The 21,218-nt window shown below is 41.2% G+C and overlaps 1 protein-coding gene across 4 annotated transcripts in view; it reads left to right on the top strand.

Annotated features, from left to right (window-relative positions):
- Positions 1 to 21,218, top strand: part of ULK4 (unc-51 like kinase 4) — a 518,420-nt gene that overhangs the window by 226,185 nt on the left and 271,017 nt on the right. For all 4 annotated transcript variants that reach the window (XM_067753978.1, XM_067753980.1, XM_067753979.1 and 1 more), the window contains one exon: positions 420 to 468. In XM_067753978.1, the coding sequence (XP_067610079.1) occupies positions 420 to 468 (49 nt within the window). The remainder of the gene's footprint in view (positions 1 to 419; positions 469 to 21,218) is intronic.

A 21,218-nucleotide genomic window follows, 5' to 3' on the forward strand; every position in this document is an offset into this window, starting at 1 on the left:
TTGTACATTAAATCATTAATGCTGAGAAGATAACTAATGAGGCATATATGAAAGATTACAGTGTGGCATGCTAATAATTTAACTACAGGGAGGATTGGTTACATTATTTCAACTGGCATTGCCTATTTTGACAGTCTTTATAATAATTGTGAACTTTAATAAAATTTTACATTTATAAATATCAGTCTGAGGTTTTACCTGCTACAGTCCAGTGAGGCTAAGCTAATAGTCATATGCAAAGAAGCCTCATATTTCTTGTGTTTAGATGTAGTTTAGTGTATTAAAATGAGTATTTAGTCATAATATTTTTCGGTCACAGAATTTAAGCAATAAAACATGGGGCTGCAATGCTCCATACCAGGGTAGCAGTTTAAATAATTTTAAAATAATTAATAAATTATCTTTTCATTTTTTAACAGACTTGTGGAAGAAAGCAAACTGATCCCACGCATTTTTGATGTAATTCTGGTAAGAGAAGAAATGTGCGTCTGAAATTCAAGTGAAATTTAAAAGTTTTTAAAGTTTTGACCACATTGTTTGGTTGGGTTCTAACCCTAACTCTGCCCAGAAGGATTGTGTGTCCATCATGTCACTTAACCTTATTAGGACTCAGTTTCCTTGTATGAGCTCTTGTCCAGCTCTGAAATTGTGTAGGGATGCGGTTTAATGACCTGCCCTCTTTCTGAAAATCCTTTGCATTTTATTTCTATAAAGTTAAAAACTATGTTATCTAATATAGAAAGAATACTGTATCTGAGGTTGGTTTGTGGAGGAAAGGCAGAATGACGATCACTGTGCTTCAATATGAATTTTCTGATTTTCACCATGAAGCTCTCTGACTTTGTCATCACTGGGTCAGATCAACAATTTTATGCCTATGGGCAGAAGTTGTCTTCTTCAGAACGTAGAATAGCTTACCTTCTGTACACCATTTTTTCCATTCATAGGACACAACTTGATTGAAAACCATCGGTTAAAGAAAACCTTTCCTCTCTGGTTCCTATGTGTAGAGAATAAAATGGGACGTAGGGTTGCCTTTTCTCACTTCTGATAAATCCCTATTTATACTAAATAGAAATCTGAGAATTAGGCTGAAAACTCAGTTGGTACTTATAGCAAGGGAGTGCCCTTAGCCAAAGAAGTGTTCTCTTGTACCTTAGTGGGTTGTCCTCTCTTTACCAAAATGTTTCCCTCCATAGCTGACTGACAGTGCAAGGGACAAAGGAGGGGGACATGTCCGCAGTCAGATCAGCCGAGCCTGCCTTGGTCATCAGTAGAGCAATAGCTGTTATTGTCTGATAACCCTACCAATGGAAGATTAGCCCTGTTTAATCATCCTAAATTATTAATCTACAAGTTGTTTGTGTGCTGATAGGGCTGTATGGTAAAAACATTATTTTTCTTAGCTGCAGATCGCCCTTTTTTTTGGTGGAGAGCTGTTGGGTTTGCTGAGCTATTTGAGTTAGGCGGGGAGTAGGGGTGGGCATGCGTAGTATTCCCAAAGCCCGCTCAAGTGACAACAAGATGACCCAGAGCTGCCATGCTAAGAGAATTGTATTGCTTCAAATAGTCAACGGGGATTTTAGAGGTAGTATCAGGAGAAGAAAGGGAGAAAAAGGAGATGAAGACCCATGGAGATCATCAGCTGTCTAGTGGGGATTTTTAAGCTTTGCCCAGTGGTATGTGCATCTCCCACCTTCAGTAGGACATACATCACTTGCTAATTCGTTGTGGAGTTGGATTTGCTTTTGGAGGGCCACGGGGGCCGTTAATGTTGGGTTCGGCTGCACGGTTGGGCAGGGGGCAGGAGCCAAAGCTGTCCACATTCAGCCACCTCTGGCTTGCACTTGAAAAGAGACTTGGTGCTGCAGACAGAGAGAGCTGGAGCTAGACTGGACCTTAAACTCATGGATGTGACTCATCCCCTTGCTGTGCCAGGAGGGCTTCTGACCTGCTGAGGTCAATACAGCTCCTTTTGTGACTGATAGAAAGTTCTCTACCCAGCCTTTGGCAATCATCTCAAGGTCTAAAATCCCACACATGGAAAATTCTTCCGTGTATGTTACCGAAACCCCTCCATACGTGATGAATCTTTGTATAACAAGCACCTGGCAAGGCTTCATATTGCGCAAATGTTTAACTGATTAATGCCACCATTGAAACCCCTGTCATTGTGTTGTAGCTGTCGTTGGGGGTGCGTAGAAGTGACATATACTTTCCAGGTCAGGATTTCAACTTGTCCTGAGCCCTGTGACCTCGGAGGCATTTCTGGGAGGAGGCTTTTCCTCCTGCCGGAACAGCTCCATACTCAAGTGTTTTGTAGGCCCTTATTTTGAAAAGAGGTCCTGCTGCTAAGAAAAAGTAAAGAAAAAAAACTGTTGGAAATCACTGCTTTTTGGGACAGGACTTTTGATGTATGTGAAAAACAGTATTGAATCCCTATTCTATTTTTGACTTTCTTGAGTTGAATAATCACTACTTTTTTCTCTGTAGAAATACATTTTTAATCAATGAAGTATCTTTGCAGCAGTTATCCTATGAACTATTACCTTATCCTTTCTAAATTTTTGTCACCGAGCTAGACATAATATTTTATTGATTCTATGCTGTACTTTTTTTTTTCCCCTCATATTTTAACATTTCTGAATCCAGGCTATACTTCCCAAACCAATGACATTTTACAGTTGCTTTCAGCCAGGTGACCTGGTTGTCATTGCCTTAACCAATTCACTTCAGTTTTATTTTTCTTTTTATTAGTGCCCAAGAACGATATATTAGAAAAATATGTCTAAGTTTAAAAGCGCTCTTTCAATAAAAATAAAATGAAAATTCTAAGTAATAAGAAACCATGCCATAGTTTAATTGGCAGCATTTTTCTTCTTTAGTGCTTGATAAAATAATGGTGTATCTTAGAACTGATGGATTCCTGGATTCAAGAAAACACAGTGTATACTTCAGTTGGGTTTGGTTTCTAAGTTCAAGGGCCTAGGTGGTGTCTGGCATATATATAGCAGCTTCTAGCAATGGTTTGATCAGAACGAGACGTAATGAAAAGATTGTACAAGACCCTTTGGCTACTGCTTGTGTCTTTTAGCCACTCATTAAAAAACACAGCAGCATTAGACTCGTTTAGCTGGTGGTCCACTGTGACCTCTTGATGATTTTTTTCTTCACTCTTAGCACATAACTGTTTTCCATCTTCGGTTTGATGTACTTAGAGCCTGATAATGGGCTTTATAACATCGTTGTTTTCTAGAGTTCCTCGTATGATATGCTCTTACCCACAGTGTAAGACATCCTCTCCTAGATGTTTTTCATTACAAAGCAAAGCTGTTTCTTCTGGTGGGCAGGAATTGCAGTCAGCTTCCATGTCTTTCCTGCAGGCTTGGAGGGAGGTGAAAATGAAGGCAGCAGAATTCTAAATTTGTCATCCTGTTTGGTAGGAGGTTTCTCAAGGGAGAAAGAGAATACTGTGAACTCCAGGGGAGGGAGTGATTGGCTCTGCTCCGTGTAGGGAGAGGAGTTTCACAGAAGAAGTAACCTTTGAACAAGGGCCTTGAGCGGCTTGTTGTGAGGAGAGGGGGCATTCCAGCTTTGGGGGTGGTGAGTACTTAAATGTGCCTGCACCAGGGCCGTGGAGAGATGGTAGGGAGTGAGTAGTTTGGGACCAGATTCCCGCAGGGCTGTGGTTCTTTCTTATTTGTTGGCTTTGCAAATAATTTATGCTCTTCAAAATCACAGTCCTCTAAACAAACTAGTGGTTACCAGTGGGGAGAGGGGAGGGAGGAGGGGCGATATAGGGGTAGAGGATTAAGAGGTACAAGCTATTATGAATAAAATAAGCTGCAAGGCTATATTGTACATGGGGAATATAGCCAGTATTTTATAATAACTGTAAATGGAGTATAACCTTGAAAAGATGTGAATCAATATCTTGTACACTTGTAGCTTATATAATATTGTACATAAACTATACTTCAATTTAAAAATTAAAAAAAATCAGGATCCTCTATTTAAAAGAAGACTTTTTGAGCCCCTCTGCTGCCTGGCCATTGGGGTTGGGTCTGGGAGAGGATCAGGATTAGGATCATGGGCTTATACTGGAAACTTGAAATGGGTTGAAAGCTGGATTCTGGGAGTCACCCGTAGGACTCCATCAGCGAGGCTTTTGACATCAGCCAAAGGGACTGTGGGAAGGGAGCTTAAAAGATAGAGCCGGTCTCAGAGATCTCATCTAAGGGTCCAGGAGTTCTAACACCACGTTCAGGCCAGAGAACAGGCAGGATGTTTTTAATCCTGTGTTCCAGCTGCAAGTGTCCCCACTCTTGGCAGACCAAGCGGTGGGAAGAACCAGGTAGCTGATAGCTTACAAAAGGGAGCTGTCACAGCAGCTCGGTGCTGCTTCCCTGGCAGACACCGCATTTTCACTGGCAGCACAAGGCAGCTGGGTTGAGGGGAGTGGAGGCTCAGGCAGCCTGCATTGATTTTAGCTGACTCAATTCCCACATACAGCCTTCAGGGTCTATGACTCTGAGGCAGTCTGGATCTGCTCAATAAATGTGGGCTCCTGGAGAAAGTCAATCATAGGAGGACCTGGTGGCTTGATTTTTGAGTGCAGAGTTGCTTGGCAAGCAGGATGGAAAGCATTCTTCTTTCTCCTTTGCCACTTTCCAAAGAGTAGATATTGCTTTGAAATGTGTCTTAAGTATGAATTTGGATGGATCAGCCTTTGGGTTTTGCTATAACTCTAATCTCTCTTCATTTTATTTCAGTGGTTTATGTTTTGACCTACTTCCGTAAATCATTTTAATGCCAAGTAATATGGGCAACCTGTATTTTATTGGAAAAAAAATCTATATTCATAGCAGATTTTCCAATATGTGCCAAAATATTGCTGTCATGATATTTTATGTGTCTATTCCAGAGCAGACAATTAAAGAGCAATCTCATTGGCAAATGTTAACAATAAAAATGGGATTAACAGCACACGAGTTTGACAATTATATTGTTTTAACAGTTCTCGAGGATAGCAGTTGAAGCAAGCTTGAGTAAATCTTCCAAGTCAACTGTATATTTAGAAAAGAGCCTCTTTACCAACCTTTGGAACCTAAAGGATTTAGTCCCTGAAATACCAAAGTAGTACAGACTGGTAGCCTCATCCCATTTAAGGAATGTTTCCAATCCTGAGCGTTCATCAGGCTTCTAAAATTATTTGCTCCATTCTAGTTGCAGCCCATCTAATGTGAATTGGTTCTCAGGGTTAAAATGACAAGTTACTTATAAGTTTAAGCGTCTGCATGCTTGTGTCCAATATGCCATTAATAAGTGCTGCTCTGCACTTGAGCATGAGTTGCTAAAATAGAAAACATGATTTGATTAAAATTTCAAAATGCTTGACTCAGGAAGGTACTTCAAAAGTTACACAAAGAGTACTTACTGGATGCAGGGGATAAATCTGAATCTTCCGTCTACATGGATACCTATCAGGGATTCTGTAGATTGTAAGATGGAGCTCTATAACCAATTCCTGGTGTATACGAAAATGATTTTATACACTGCTAACACTGCCATTAAAGTATGTACTTCGAAGTGTTTTGTTCAGTGGGGGTGAGGAAGCAGATGGATTTGCGCAGATCTGTTCTGTAAACTGATATTTACAGAATAACTCTCGGGGGCCAGTGTGAAATGTATTGATACTGGATTGAATGAAGTGAAGTTGCCCATACAGCAGCTGAACTAATGGCTTTGATCTGATCAATACCATGTTATCTGGTTAGCTGAATAAATGGGTTGAAGCTAAGTAAAATTAACTTCTATCAGTATACTTGGACTAAAGCATGACTAGTTACTGCATAATCAGCCCAAATGGTTTGAAAGAAGATGGACTGTATTAAGATAAAAACTACATGTTATATCCACTGAAAAAAATGCTAAAATAGGGCTTAGGATATCTTTGGCCAATCACAGAGCATATATTGGGAGTGTGTTACATAGCGCTTCTCCCAAGTCAGTGTAATCTTGCATGTTATCATCATCATTCTTGTTTCTAGTTCTGCTCTAGTTCCTGGGCTTCACTTTGAGGAAACAGGTACTAATCCCTCTTCCTTCTCTGTAAGGAGATGGTCTAGTTACAAACCGTAGAAGTAGAAAGTGATAGGATGTCAAATAATGTACTTCCTAAGAGTGTTAAGCTTTTGTGTGTTTTTGGTTTTATTCTTAATTGATCGTGGGATTAGACTTGTGAAGAAGTAAGGGTAAAATTAGGGCATAGCAAATAAATGAAACCTCAACAAGAATGAGTTACAGACCAGTGAAAAGAGGCGCATGGTCCAATAAGGTGTTATAAGGGAGAATCAAGAGAAAACAAACACTGGATTAAATTTTGAACAAGCAAAAGAATTAGTATAGTACTGGAAGAAGAGGCGGTGTTCTTGTTTGAAGGGCTGTGAATCTTAGGTACTTATGTGAGCCTGTCCCCCTGCACTCATCTCATTGCCTGTGCTGTTGATTAAATTTCTCCTGCAGACCTGCGCTTTTCAGTATGGTAGCCAGTAGCCACATATAGCACAACGAGCACTTGAAACGTGGCTGTCTGAATTGAGATGCGCTCAGAGTGTCAAATAGATACCAAATTTCCAAGGGAAAAAAGAGTGTAACGTAGCTGATTAATTTTCCTGTATTGATTACATGTTTAAATGGCAGTATTTTGGGTGTGTTGGGCTAAATGGAATATTATTAAAATTAATTTTATCTATTTCTTTTTTTTTTACTGCAGCTTTCAGAATATTAAAAATACGTGGCTTGCATTATATTTCTGTTGGATAGTGCTGCAGTAGGTGATTTCCTGTCTTGTATCCTCAGTTACATTGTGACTTTCGCTTCAGGAGGAAACTGCTCTATGTACAACCAAACCGCGTTTGTCCCCAGCACATTGCCCTCCCTGCTTTTGGTTTTTCAGTACGTTTTGATTTATTAGTGAACAAGTGAGGGAAGTGAGGCATGGCTGTTATATTTAGACCCTTTCTTCAATCACAGCTGACCTTTCGCCCCTTGATGGTGGATTGGAAAATGAAACGGTAGGAAGCGCTAGTGTTCTTCAGTATAACGTACTCACAAAAGGCAGTGTGGTTGTAGCTCCCCTGAATTTCGGCCATGACTAGTGATACCACTCAATTTTACTTCTTTCCTAACTCTGCAATATATGAGGATGCCCCGTGATTGGCCGTTGGTCAACTTTGGGTTCAGGCTTCTGTTAAAATGCCCACTGTGGTCATCAGGCCTTGCCCATTCTCACTACTCCAAAGCCCTGTGTGTTTGGGGCCCTTTGATAGATAGAACAAGGTGAGGTAGCTTGTGGTATATACAAAGAGGTACTGGAAGAGCCAAGTTTAAAAGCAGTGATCATTCATTCTCAATATATGACCAGTGAATGTTATGTTATCTGAAAGTTCCTCAGTAATGTAGGACCCCATAAGTTTATTCATGAACAAAATTATTGAGATACCCATTTTTTTGAGACTATGGAAATATCAGTAAAAAGTTACTAGTTTTGATTAAAGCAGCAAACATCTACTAGCATTTGCTTTTGATGCTCTTTGCGTTTGTTTTCTTGGATGAGCAAGAAAAAGCAGAATTTATGTGCTTACCCCCTCGCTGCAAAGGATTTTCAAGCTGAGCCAGGAAATCTGATGCAGTAAAGCAGTTTACAGATTTATGGGGAAAGGAGAGCTTTTTAAATAGCTCTAGCAAGTGAATTGCGTTTTGGATTTATTAGAGGTACCAAATTGGAGAAACACTATGATGAGATGCCAGTAAGGGCAAGTTATTACTCAGGATTTTTTGGTTTATTTTTTTCTGACAACAAAAACAATACGTGCTTGTAAAAAGTTCAGATCGTACAGAAATGTCTAAGATAGAATGGGAAATTTTTCCATAATATCACAGCCTACAGCTTGATGAATATTTTCCTCATTGTTTTTCATGCATGTATTTTTGAAAAAATATTTATTTATTTATTTGGCTGCACTAGGTCTTAGTTGCAGCATGTGGGATCTCTGTTGCGGCACACGGGATCTTTAGTTGCGGCATGCGGGATCTCTAGTTGCGGCATGTGAACTCTTAGTTGCAGGATGTGGGATCAAGTTCCCTGACCAGGGATCGAACCCAGGCCCCCTGCATTGGGAGTGTGGAGTCTTAGACACTGGACTGCCAGGGAAGTCCCCCACATATGTATTATCTCTCTCTTCTTTTTTTAAAAAAAATGGGACCCTACTAAATAATATATTTTATATCTGTCTTACTTTACAATGTCCATGGCAGTAGGGTGTGTGTGTGTGTGTGTGTGTGTGTGTGTGTATGTATGTATGTACACCCATATGTATTATTTGTTCTATTTGATGGCCATATAATATTTTTTGTATTAGCACAATTTATTTAGCCAATCCCCACTGATGGACATTTCAGGTTTCCCCCCCCAACTTTCTGCTAATATGAGCAGCACTGAACAGAGAATATCTTTGTACATCTGTGTGAGTTTCTATAGGATACGTTCTTAAAAGTTGCATATTACACCAAAGTATATACATCTTTTGTATTTTAATATTACTCTCTGGAGTGGTAATATAAAATTCCCCACGCAGCAGTAGTATAAAACAACACCTGCCTTGCCATACTCACAACTGAGTGTTACTGGTCTTTTAAATCAGGGGTCCCCAAGCCCTGGGCCACGGACCAGTACCGGTGGTCCTTGGCCTGTTAGGAACCTGGCCGCACAGCAGGAGGTGAGCGGTGGGCCAGTGCGTGAAGCTTTATCTGTGTTTACAGCTGCTCCCCATTGCTCACATTACCGCCTTAGCTCAGCCTCAGCATTATGGTGAGTTGTACAATTATTTCATTATATATTTCAACGTAATAATAATAGAAATAAAGTGCACAATAAATGTAATGCACTTGAATTATCCCCAAACCATCCCCGCACTCCGGTCCGTGGAAAAATTGTCTTCCACGAAACCAGTCCCTGGTGCCCAAAAGGTTGGGGACAGCTGTTTTAAATTGTCAGTTGTTTGTATTTTGACCCGTGTGCTTTTTAATATCAGAGTCAAATTTATCAGGTTTTTTTGCTTATAGCTTCTGTTAGGAAAGAACTTCTCTTCGACAAGGTTATAAAGTATTAATCCATCTTTTATTCTATACATTTATGGTTTTATCATTAAATCCTAAATCTTTGCGCCAAAATAACTTTGTTGTGAGGAACGACTACAAGTCCAGCTTTTCTCTTCCCCATACCTCCCTCTCACCATCACCAAATTCTTTCAGTGGTGTTCGTTGATGTAATTCATCATGATGGTGACTTGAAATGCCATATTTATCATTCATTCACTGTATTTTGTTTATTGCCTGTATTGACATATGTAAGCTGCATATATTAAGTGTATCAATATAATTTGATGAGTTTTTACATAAATATTCAATCAAGATAATGAATGAACATACCCATCATCACCAACATTTCCTTGTGCCTATTTTTAACCCATCCCTCCCTACCCCCATTCCTGTCCCAAGCAACTATTAATTTACTTTGTCTCTGTAGATTAGGTTACATTTCCTAGAATTTTATATAAAGTAGTAATAAGGGATGGACTCTTCTTTTTTAATGAATCCCTGGCTTCTTTTGTTGAGCATACTTACTTTTTCCTAGGGAGAAAGCGTTATGTCTGATTTGAACCATTGGGTTTTGTTAGAATCCTTTAGCAGGTTGAGAAGTTCCCTTTCATTCCTAGTTTGCTGAGAGATTTCACTGATGGATTTTTTTTCTTTATCTCTTAAAATCATCATGTAATCACTTTAAAACATTTTTTAATATGGTGAATTTATTGATTGATTTTTGTACGTTAAAACAGTCTTGCCGCCTGGAGTTAAAACCCATGTGATCATGCTGTATTTTTTTAATATATAATGCTGGATTTGATTTAGTAAAAATTTTAAGTATTTTTGTGACTATGTCCATGAAGGATATTGTTCTATAGTCTTCTTTCCTTATAATCTTTTTCTGTTTTTTTGTATCAGGGTAGTGTTGGTCCCAGGGAATGAGTTGGAACATGTTCCCTCTTCTGCAAATTTTTGGGAAAAATTTTCTTTTAGAATTGGTATTTATTTTCTCCTTAAATGTTTAGTAAAAATAACCGGTGAAGCCACTGGGGCTTGAAGTTATCTTTGTGGGAAGCTTTTAAAGTACAAATTCATTTTCACTACTGGATAGAGGGTTATTCAGTTTATTTCTTTTGGTATCTTTCAAGGAATTTGTATATTTCATTTAAGCTGTGAGATTTCTTGGCATGAAGTTGTTATGGTGTTACCTTATTATCCTTTTAGTGTCTGAGAATCTATAGTGATGCCTCCCTCTCATTTCTGATACTGCTTTTTTGAACAGTGATGAAAAATTGAGTGTTCTCTTTTTATTTCCCTTCTAATTTAGTTACCTAGAGGTTTACTGCCTTTATTTGCCCTCTGAAGGAACTAGCTTTTGGTTTTATGGATTGTTTTTCCTATTTGTTTTTTCATTTATTTCTGTTCTTTATTACACCTTTTCTATTTCCTTTGGGTTTCATTTTTTGCTCTTATTCGGATTTTTTAAGAGATGCTGAGGTCATCAGTTTGTGACTTCTCTGTTTTATTACTGTAATCACCTAGTACTATAAATATCCCTCTAAGCACTGTCCTAGTTTCAATTTGGATATGTTTTATGTCATTTTCATTTAGTTCAACATAATTTCTAATTTCCTTTGTGATTTCTTCTTTGATTCATGGATTATTTAGAAGTCTGTTAGTTAGTTTTCCCATATTTGGGGCCCAAATGTATTTTTTATTGATTACAACTTAATTACATTGTGGTTAGAGAACATACTTTGTATGATTTGCATCCTGTGCAATTTCTTCAGACTTGTTTTATGGCCCAGTCTATGGTAAATGTTTCCTATATACTTGTGGAGAACGTGTAACTGCTGTTGTTGGTTGGAATGTCCTGTGAATGTCAATTAAGTCAAGTTGGTTGTTAGTGTCGCTCAAGTCTTCTGTGTCTTTACTGGTTTTCTGTCTACTTGTCTGTCACTTACTGAGAGAGGGGTAATAGTGTCTCTGGCTAAAATTGTGTCTTTGGCTAGTTCCCTTTCAGTTATATCACTTTTGTTTTCTGCTTTGAAGCTCTGTCATTCCATGTAAAAATTAAATTTGGGATTATGTGTCATTTTGAGGAATGGAACTCCTTATCATTATGAGATGCTCCTCTTTCTCCTTGGTAATATTCTTTGTTCTAAAAACCACTTTGTCTGATGTTAGTATCACCACTGCAGCTTTCTTTTTCTTTTTCTTTTTTTTTCTTTTTTTTTTTTTTTTTGCGGTACGCGGGACTCCCACCGTCGTGGCCTCTCCCGCTGCGGAGCATGGGCTCCGGGCTCACAGGCTCAGCGGCCACGGCTCACGGGCCCAGCCGCTCCGTGGCATGTGGGATCCCCCCGGACCGGGGCACGAACCCGCGCCCCCCACATCGGCAGGTGGACTCTCAACCACTGCGCCACCAGGGAAGCCCATGCAGCTTTCTTTGATTAGTGTTAGTAGGCATATCTTTTCCCATCCCTTAACTTTTAACCTGTCTACATCTTTGTATTTAAAGGTGTTTTCCTGGAGATAGATGTACTTTGATTTTACCTCTTTATCCATTCTTACAATATTAGTCTTCTTTTCGAGGTGTTTAGAACATTTTCATTAAAAATATTTAAATCTACCATCTTACTACTAGTTTCATGTCGCATCTTCTGTTCTTCTTTCTCATTTATTTCTGTCTTTTCCAGCCACCTTTTATATCAGTTGAGTATTTTACCTTTTAATGGTTGGTGTAGGGTTTACAATATGCATCTTTAATTTACCTCAGTTTGCCTACTATCATGTAGGTAATTACCCTGATGTAATGATTACCTCCCAATATACTACCAGGCAAAGGAACCAAGGGTCATTGGACATAGGGGATCACAGATCAAATAAAAAAAACTCACATCACGTGATTTATTGACCCAATTAAGTGCGTATAGTGAGAAGTAAGGCATAGGGTAAATTAACACCTTTTAATAGGGTGCAAGCAGAGTGAAGTACACTCCACCTGAATCCTGAGGAACAGTGTGTTCGTATGCTCTCCCCCCGCACCCCCAGGCTGCATCAGCCTTCCTCAGAGTTGCGTCTGAGGAACAGTTCCCACCGATGGAAAGTATCTCAGGCCAACAGCACATACTTGGAGCGACATGTATAGTTGGCCCTGGCCGTACTTGCCAGTGAACTTGCTGACCATCCATGGGTTTTATTTGTGTTTCTTAAGCAAAGAACACACCTGAGTAGATGTCACCAATGTGTGGCTTAATTAAAACTTCATGTATTGGTATCTGCTATTTTAGTATTTAGTTTAATATTTAGTGTATCATGAACGTTTAGGGCCCAGATGTCTTATGTATGTTTAATGACTCGTGAATACTAGGTATCTTCTGGTCGTTTCATCCATTTTTATTCATCTCTAGCACACTTATGCTCTATCTTTATATGTCACATCGTATGGGCATCAGACATTGCATTTTCTCTTCCGTCTCAGAATTAAATCCTCCATGTGATACGGAAGTGTACGTCACACCACTCCGTGTCTTATGTGAGAACCTTTCAGCAGCATATTTCTATTTGTAGTGGCTTCTTATCACCTACATCATGAGATCCAATTCCTTCCGAACCCTGCATGATCTGACTGTGGTTTCCTGTCCTGCCTCATGTCATCCTCACTTTCCCTTCCTGACTGTGCTGTCATCATGTTGACAGCTCAGTTTACTGAGTAGGCTACGCATAGGCCTCCTTTTCTCCTCCTCAGGACCTTTGCTTCTACTAGTCCCTCTCCCCAGAATGTTCTTCTCCCGTCTCCTTGCATGGCTGAGTGCATCTCATCCTTTGAGTTTCAGAGACCTCTCTACCTCGTCCGCACTATGAGAATAAGGAGCCACACCTGTCTCTGTAGCCTCGCCTGTCATCTGGCACAGAATAGCCTTAGGTGTTACGTGGCTATATTATATAGTTAAGGTATAATGCATTATTATTTCTAATGTCGTGCTAGATTTAATACGTGAACTTGTAGAAGGGTTTTTACTTAAGTATTTGTAAATGTATGAAATTGGTCTGTAGTTTTCATGTGAGGCCTACTACTGTTCTTAACTTTATACTGGGATACAGCTATAGTTTCACAAGAAACTGGAAAGGTGGCACAGAGAGGTCCTGTGTACTGTGCTCAGTTTCCCCCAGTGGTTGTAGCACACTTAACTATAGTACAGTATCAAAAGCAGAAAATCTACATTGGTACACCATGTTCTGCATCATTCAATTTGTGTACATTTTTTGAGGGTTGTTTTATGGCCAAGGATATGGTCTTTTGGTTTATGTTCTGTGGATGCTTGAAAGGAATATGTATTCTGCTGTTATTGGTTGAAGTGTTGTATAAATGTTGATTAGACTGTTTTGGTTGATGGTGGTGTTGACTTCTATATCCTTGTGATTTTCTTTCTAGTTATTTTATCAGTTGAGGAGAGAAGGGTGTTGAAGTCTTTAATTATAATTATGGATTTGTTTCTTTCTCTTTTCTCGTCTCCCAGTTTGTATTTCCGTGTGTTTGCATCTCTGTTGCTTGGTTCATACATATTTAGGATCGTTAAGTCTTCTTGGTGATTTGAATCATCATGTCATTTTATCATTATAATTTTGTCATTATGTAATATCTGTGTTCCTTTTAATTTTCTTTCCTCTAAAGTCTGTGTTTTCTGATTTCAATATAGCCACACCTGCTTTGTTTTGATAAATGTTTGCAAGGTATGTCTCTTTCCATCCTTTAAATATTCAGCCTCTCTTTAACATTATAGTTAAAATGAGTTTCTTGTAGGCAGCATATAGTTGGGTCATTTTTATTTCTTAATCCACTCTTCAAATCTGTCTTTTCAGTGATTTATTTAGACCTTTTATATTTAATGTAAGTATTGATGTTAGATACTAAGTTTGCCATTTTATTTTTCTGTTTTTCCTTTTTTGTTTTTGGTTCTTTCTCTGTTTTCTTTCTCCTGCCTTCCTGTGGATTACTTGAATATTTAGTTATCATGTCTCCTTAATCTTCTCTAGGCTGTGGCATTTCCTCAGACTTTACTTGTTTTTGATGACCTTGGCAGTTTTGAGTGTTACTGGTGTTTTGAAGAATATCCCATAATTCGAGTATGTCCAATTTTTTTTCATGATGAGATAGTTATGGGCTTGGGGGGGGAATACCACAGAGGTAAGGTGCTGTTTTCATCACATCATATCAAGGGTACAGGCAATCAACAAGACCTGTCACTTAGTGTGTTAACCTTGATTATGTGGCTGGGAATTGTCAGGTTCCTCTACTCTAAAGTTACTTTCCCCCCCATTTCCATCCTTTACTCTTTGGAAGCAAGTCATTAGGCACTCAGAGGTTGGGGATTAAGTTCCACCTTCTTGAGGGCAGAGTAACTAAGTAAATTATTTGGAATTTTCTATACAGGAGATTTATCTCTTCTCCTCATTTAATTACTTTTTGACAACTTTAAAATTTCTTCCCTGGTTATTGGCTCTTCAGGGTTTTTTTTTTCCTTCTTTAATTTACTTTGGAAATTTGAATTTGTCTAGAATATCCAATCCATTATTTATTAAAGTACATTGTGTAAATATTTATTTTCATATTGGACATTTACCTTTCTTCCTAATTTGGTGTATTTGTGACTTCTCTCATTTTGTCTGCATTAAGATAGTGTTTAATGCTTTTTTTCCCAAATCACTAGGTCTTGGATATTTACCAATTCGACTGATTGTATTCTATTACATTAACTTAAAAAAATCATTAATCATTCCTTTTTCTCTTTTTTTTTTTTTTTTTTTTTTTTGGCGGTATGTGGGCCTCTCACTGTTGTGGCCTCTCCTGTTGTGGAGCACAGGCTCCGGACGCACAGGCTCAGCGGCCATGGCTCACGGGCCCAGCCGCTCCGCGGCATGTGGGATCTTCCCGGACCAGGGCACGAACCCATGTCCCCTACATCGGCAGGCGGACTCTCAACCACTGCGCCACCAGGGAAGTCCCCTTTTTCTCTTTTCATTAGAATTATTTTGTTCTTGTCCTGGTCTCTTGATTTAAGTGCTTTTATCCATTTATCAATTTTCCTTCTGAGAAATAACAGGCATCAACCTGAGCTACATCTGTTTCCTGAGTGTGTGTCAGGGAGAGAAGTGGAAAGTGGTATCATGTGGAGTTTTGGGGTGTGACCTGTGGCCATCATTGTTGTTCAGTCAGTTGGTCATCAGGCACTGCTGGGATTAGAGAGGAGAATGAAACACAGGTCTTGGCCTCAGTGAGCTCACAGTTTACTGTGGAGGCAGACATAACTCGAAAGCTATAACACAGAATGGTGTAAATTGTAACAGAGGCACAGTGGGCCAACTCCCTGCTGTGGGGTGATCAGCGCCCCTTCCAGGAGGGAAGCACACTTGGGCTGAGCAAGAAGTGTTGCAGTTTGCACATTGGACCATATTCACCAGCAGAAGTGTGTATTTGTTCTGTCTGCTCCCTTCCCCAAAGGGCGGGCGTGCCTGTCCTTCCTGTGCTTGGATGACTCTGTTCTCCTGCCAAGGTAAACTGGCAGTGAGTCCTTGTCTCTTTTCCCAACTGTCTCTTCTGAGGATCACCTGGTCTCTGTTGACCAGGTGAGAGGCCTTTGTCACAGGTGTTCACAAAACCCTGTCCTTCTTCATAGCACTTGTCATTTTGCAGTTTTATGCTTGTTTTGTGTGATTAGTTGATTAAAAGTCTACCGCATGATTACTGACTTCGTGAAGCAGGAACTATGTCATATTTGGTCGCCATCGTATCCCTGCACTCAGATCACTGACTGGCACATAGTAGGTGCTCAGTGAACACCTACACGGTCGAGTGAGTGTGTAAGGGGGAGTGGTGGTGGATGGAAGGGAGGTGCTTGGGGTCCACACCCCTGCCAAGGGGTTCAGACTCTGCTTCTTGTCCTCTGTGAGCCTCAGAAGAATATTAACCAAGGATCTGACATGGTTCCATTTAATTTAGAAGTATCTACCCGGGAGCCATTTGTGTGCAAAGCACATTTTACAGCACGTGAGTAAAACAAGCAGTGTAAGTAGATTATTTTTGTAGATATTAACCAGTAGTTATTATTCACTAACCTTCCCATTTTGAAAATGCCTTTTCTGAGCAGTCTTTTTATATGTTAATGTAGATTCTCTCCTGTGCTGTGGGTAGGAGTGATGTTGAGAGGTTTTACCTATGAATATTGTCTCCACCCACCGAGATGTCCACGTCCTAATTCCTGAAACCTATGCACATGCTAGGTTGCTGGGCGACGGGAATTTAAGGTTGCAGGTGGAATAAGGCTGTTAATTAGCTGACCTTCTGATAAGGAAATGGTCTGGATTTTATCCCCCCGGGCCCAGTGTAATCACAGGGTCCTTAACTGTGCAAGGAGGAGTCCTCAGAGATGTGAGCAGGACTCCACGGTCACGGGTGGCTTTGAAGGCGGAAGGTGGGGCCCAAGGGATGCAGCGGCCTGCAGAAGCTGGAAGAGAGAAGGAGACAGCTTCCAGGAAGGAATGCAGCCCTGCCAACATCTTGATTTTCAGTTCCGTGAGACCCGCCTTGGACTTCTGACCTCCAGAACTGTAAAATAATACTTTTGTGTTAAGCTACTAAGTTTGTGGTTAATTTGTTACAGCAATAATGGAATACTAAGGGAACACCGCTTACTGTATTTTATGATAAGCCTATCTTGTAAACGATCATGAGGAACATCACAGAGTAGTCTTTGTAGAAGCAGCAGCTGAGACTGACTTGGAAATCTGCTTGGGTCTTTTTGTGTTGGTGTATTTGGTAAGTGATACAAATATCCACATATATTTGATGTTTTCTTAGATTAAGACTCACATGATGATTCTTGATCTAAATTGGTCGAAGCAGAAGAAATGTTCTCTTTTTATGCTGATGCTGCCCACATGATTCACACGTGAATACTTCCTGCCGCACCAAATAACTACGGCAGTTTCTAGGTTTCGTTGTAAAAATGATTCATTTTGCTCTCCATGACAGGCTTTCGTTTGAAATATATTACTCGTGCTCTGGGAGATTGCTCGCATACGTCTCTCTCCCCCTGTCTGGTCTCCTGAGATGCTCTGTATCCGTTGAATCACTGGAATTTTATTTTACTTCACTATAAAATGTTTTATAGTTTTCCATAGCTCCAGTTGAGCTACTTTTTAACAATTAATATTTTAGAGGGTTTAGTTGAGAAAGTATGCAGTGCTGTAAACTGTTTAGACAGATGCCGGGGGTTGCAGCTGGAGCTAGGCCAGGCCTTTCTCCCTGCGATGGAGGCTGCTCAGCTGTGGGGTGCTGAGGTCAGCTGGGACCAGGGCGAATCTGCTTTCATTGGTTTTGCATGTTGGGGATACTTGTAATGTTTGGTGGGTCCACTCAGCCCTCAAGGGCCTTAGAACTCTTAAGGGTTATTAGCTTGGGTCCTTTGGGAAGTCAAGGATTGCCAGTAATGAAAGGAATGCTTAGAAAAGAGTTTTTGTTTTTTTAAGGAAGTGGTCATTATTTTTTTAATTTAGGGAAATACATGTCAAGAGGCACGTTTTGGTTTTCACTTTTTGCCACGTGGTATGTTTTGCCAGTGTATCTCCCTTGGTCCACACAGAGAAAAGAATTCTTGGATCCTGTTGAGTTGCCTCAAGAATCCTTAAGGAAGGCCCAGCTACAGAAGAAGAGTTAGCTCTTGGGTTGGCTTTGGATGGCACGTGGGGACATATGTCCCTTAAGGCTTTTCCACGGTGCCCCACCAGAGGGTGGGGAGATACCAGAACATCTGGGTGTCCATTCTGGGTGGGACTTCCCTTCTCAGTCACCTCCATGCTGCCTGCGAACAGGGGCGCTCAGTGGATTTTACCCCTGACTCTTAATTGAGGACTCTGCAGGTGTGGCCTGTTCTCAGGCCTGGCCGCCCACCCGGGGAGCTGCAAAGAGACACTCGGGGGGGATGCTACCTCTGTCTCGAGGGTGGAGGTCAGGGATGCTATGGTAGCATGCAGGACACAGGGTTGGCCCCAACAGAGACCTCCCTGGCCCCAAATGTCAGTAGTGCTCACGTTGAGAGAGCTTTTCCTGGAACCTGGCTCACTTTCTTCCTTCCCACGTCTACTGCTGTCGTCATTCTTGGTAACTTCAGTTTTCGTGTAGATGGCCATCAGTATACCTCAGCTGTCTCACTTCTGATGTTCTGTTCCATCCCCTGCACATACCTCGTGTGTCCAGCCTGGGGGACACATTTCAAACCTTGTCCTCGCTCATCAGGGAACTCCCTTCACAGTCTCACTCCAAGCAGCCCACTTTGACTGCCCCTCCTGTCCTTCCAGCTCACCTACTGTGGTTCTCTCAGGAGTCCTTCTGCCTCATGGGGGTGTCCAGACCCTTGATGCCGCCATTCTCACTATCTGCCCGTCCCTTATGTCCTCACTTGCCTTTCTCTGCTCCGTGATGTATCCGTCTCATGCCCTTGGACCCCAGTTCCCTTACCGCCCCCCCATTCCTTACCTGTCACAGCCACAACTTTTATTAAGCCCAACTCTTTTCCTGTTTTCCATCAACCCTAACCTGATAAATTAAAATCTGCTGGAGAAAAACACAACCATACTGACTATACCGGTTTCTCTTTAACTGACTAAATCTCAACGGGGAATCCGTGGTGCTCTGTGTGTTCCCACTTTCAAACCACAGCTCCCACTACCAAGCGGCCTTTAGCTTCGTTGAAACATTTGCTCACCCAGCACCAAAGCTGCCGACCTCTAGGCACGTGTACCCGTCTCCTTCTCTTTCTCCCCCACCGTCCCCTTGGTGGAATGACTAGAATAACCCTCCTTTTATCGATGGCAAACCAAGTCTTCGACTTGTGTTCTGGGCCCACCCCCTCTGGCCTTTGTAAGGTTTTTCTCTCAGCAGTTGTTTCTCTGGCTCTCTTGTTACGAAATAGTGACACGCTCTTCTTCCCACACTCCTCTGCAAGCTATTACTTAATTTCTCTTAGCACCCTCATAGCTAAATTTCTTGAAAGAGTTGTCTTTGATGCTCGCTTTTTTACCTTAGGCGGTTTCCTCAGCTACTCTGTAGGTTTTTGTTTCACTTCTTTACTGAGATTGTGCCTGTCAATGTCAGCAATGACTTTCACACTTGCACATCCCGTGGTCTCTGTTGTTACTTCCTTGACCTGAAAACAGCTCTTGATAAAATTGCCTGCCCTCCCTTGTTGAGACCATTCTCGGCCTTGGCTTCTGTGGCCCCACCCTCTGCAGTTTCCCTCCCACCTCCCTAGTTCCTGCTTCGCAGGCCCCTTTGCAGACTCCTCAAGCTGTATTTGACCTCGAAGATACAGGGCGCTGCAGAGCCTGTCTTGGGACCCCTTCTCTTTTTTATCTGCATACTTCGCCGTAAGTAAATCTATCCATGTCCATAGCTTCAAATACCATTGCATTAGTAATTCTCCATTGACTGCCCTTTTTAGGACGAACAAACTGCATTTTTAGCCTGCTCAGTGCCCCGGGAGGCCGACCCAACCAGCTGCATCACCTGGTTTCCTTAGCCTCTGGCTTCTTTGGGGTTCTGCCAGTAGGAGGTGCTGACGTGATTGAGGGCATCTCCCCGCCTGGTGGCCGTCCTGGCAGTGGCTGAATTCCTTTATAACTGCACTTCCTGTCTGGGGTCCCCTCCTCTGTGGCTCCAGCTCCTCTGGGGCTGTGGCAACATGATCCCTTTCCCTTGTCACTTCGGGCCTAAGAGTAGCCACTGCTGGTCCCTGGGTGCTTCAGCACCCCTGCAGGCTCTCTCCAGCTTGCCTACGCATCTGTGGAGAGTCCCTTCACTCTGCATTTTCAGCTGAGTCCTTTTGAGTGTGCCATGTGTCATCTCATCTGTGCACCACCTGTAATCTGATAACACTGTCTGTATCTGCTGCAAACTTCCAAATCTTATGTTCAACCTTGGTCTTTCATTTGGAGCCCAGAGTCTTGTGTTGAGCTGCCCATTTGAAATCTCCACATAGGTGTCTTAAAGGTATCTCAAACTTCACCTAGGCAAAGAGGTTTTCTGATTCTGTGCCCACTGCCCTTCCTCACCCATACCCAAACTGTTGCTTCTATAGTTTTCTCCATCTCCGTAAAATATACCTCTCTCCATCCATGTAGGACGATCCCAGATTATATTCTCTTCTTCTTCTAAACATACCTCCATTTGCCTACTTTTTCCATCTCTGTTACCACCACCGTGTCCAGCTCACTGTCATATCTCACCTGGATTGCTGCGATGTGTCCTGCCTGACTCATCTCTCTGCTTCATGGTTTCTTTTTCTTACTATCCGTGCTCCAGATGGCAGCCAGATTTTACCTTCTTAAAATGAAAATTGTATATCCCTCTCCAGTTTAAAACCTGCCAGGGCTTGCCATCCCACTGAAAAGAAAACCAAGCCTCTTTACTCGGATTCACAAAGTCCACATCATCTCTTCCTTGCACCCCTCACCACTTGCCCCATCACCTGCTTCAGCCACAGTGGCTGTCCTGTTTCTCCAGCTTGTCGACGTGATATCCACTTGGGACCGTTATGTAAAGTTCCATTTGCCTAGAATGCTCTCCCCTCACCTTGGTATGGCTGGTATCCACTTATCATTCAAGTTTGTCTAAATCTTACCTCATCTGGGAGGTGCTTCCCCCAACTGACCCAGTATTTACTTAGTCACTATTTATCAGATCACACCATTTTAATTCTTAATGTGGCCCTTAATACTTTTTGATAGTTTTGTTGCTTATTTGTCAGTTTTGTGTCTTCACTCAGTAAGATTTAAGCTTCATGAGGGCAGGGACCTTCTTTGTCACATTCAGCACTGAAACCCCAGCACCTGGAAGAGTGAGTGACATTACTAGAAATTGTATTTGTTTTTCTATCGATTGCCTATTCATGGCCTTGCCCATTTTTCAATATACATATGTATCATTTTCTTAGTGATTTATAAGAGCTCTTTATATGTTAATTACATTAAATTTATCACATATGACCTAAATATTTTCTTCGTTTGTCATT

Source organism: Pseudorca crassidens, chromosome 10 (genome assembly GCF_039906515.1).
Source record: "Pseudorca crassidens isolate mPseCra1 chromosome 10, mPseCra1.hap1, whole genome shotgun sequence".
Lineage (NCBI taxonomy): Eukaryota > Metazoa > Chordata > Mammalia > Artiodactyla > Delphinidae > Pseudorca > Pseudorca crassidens.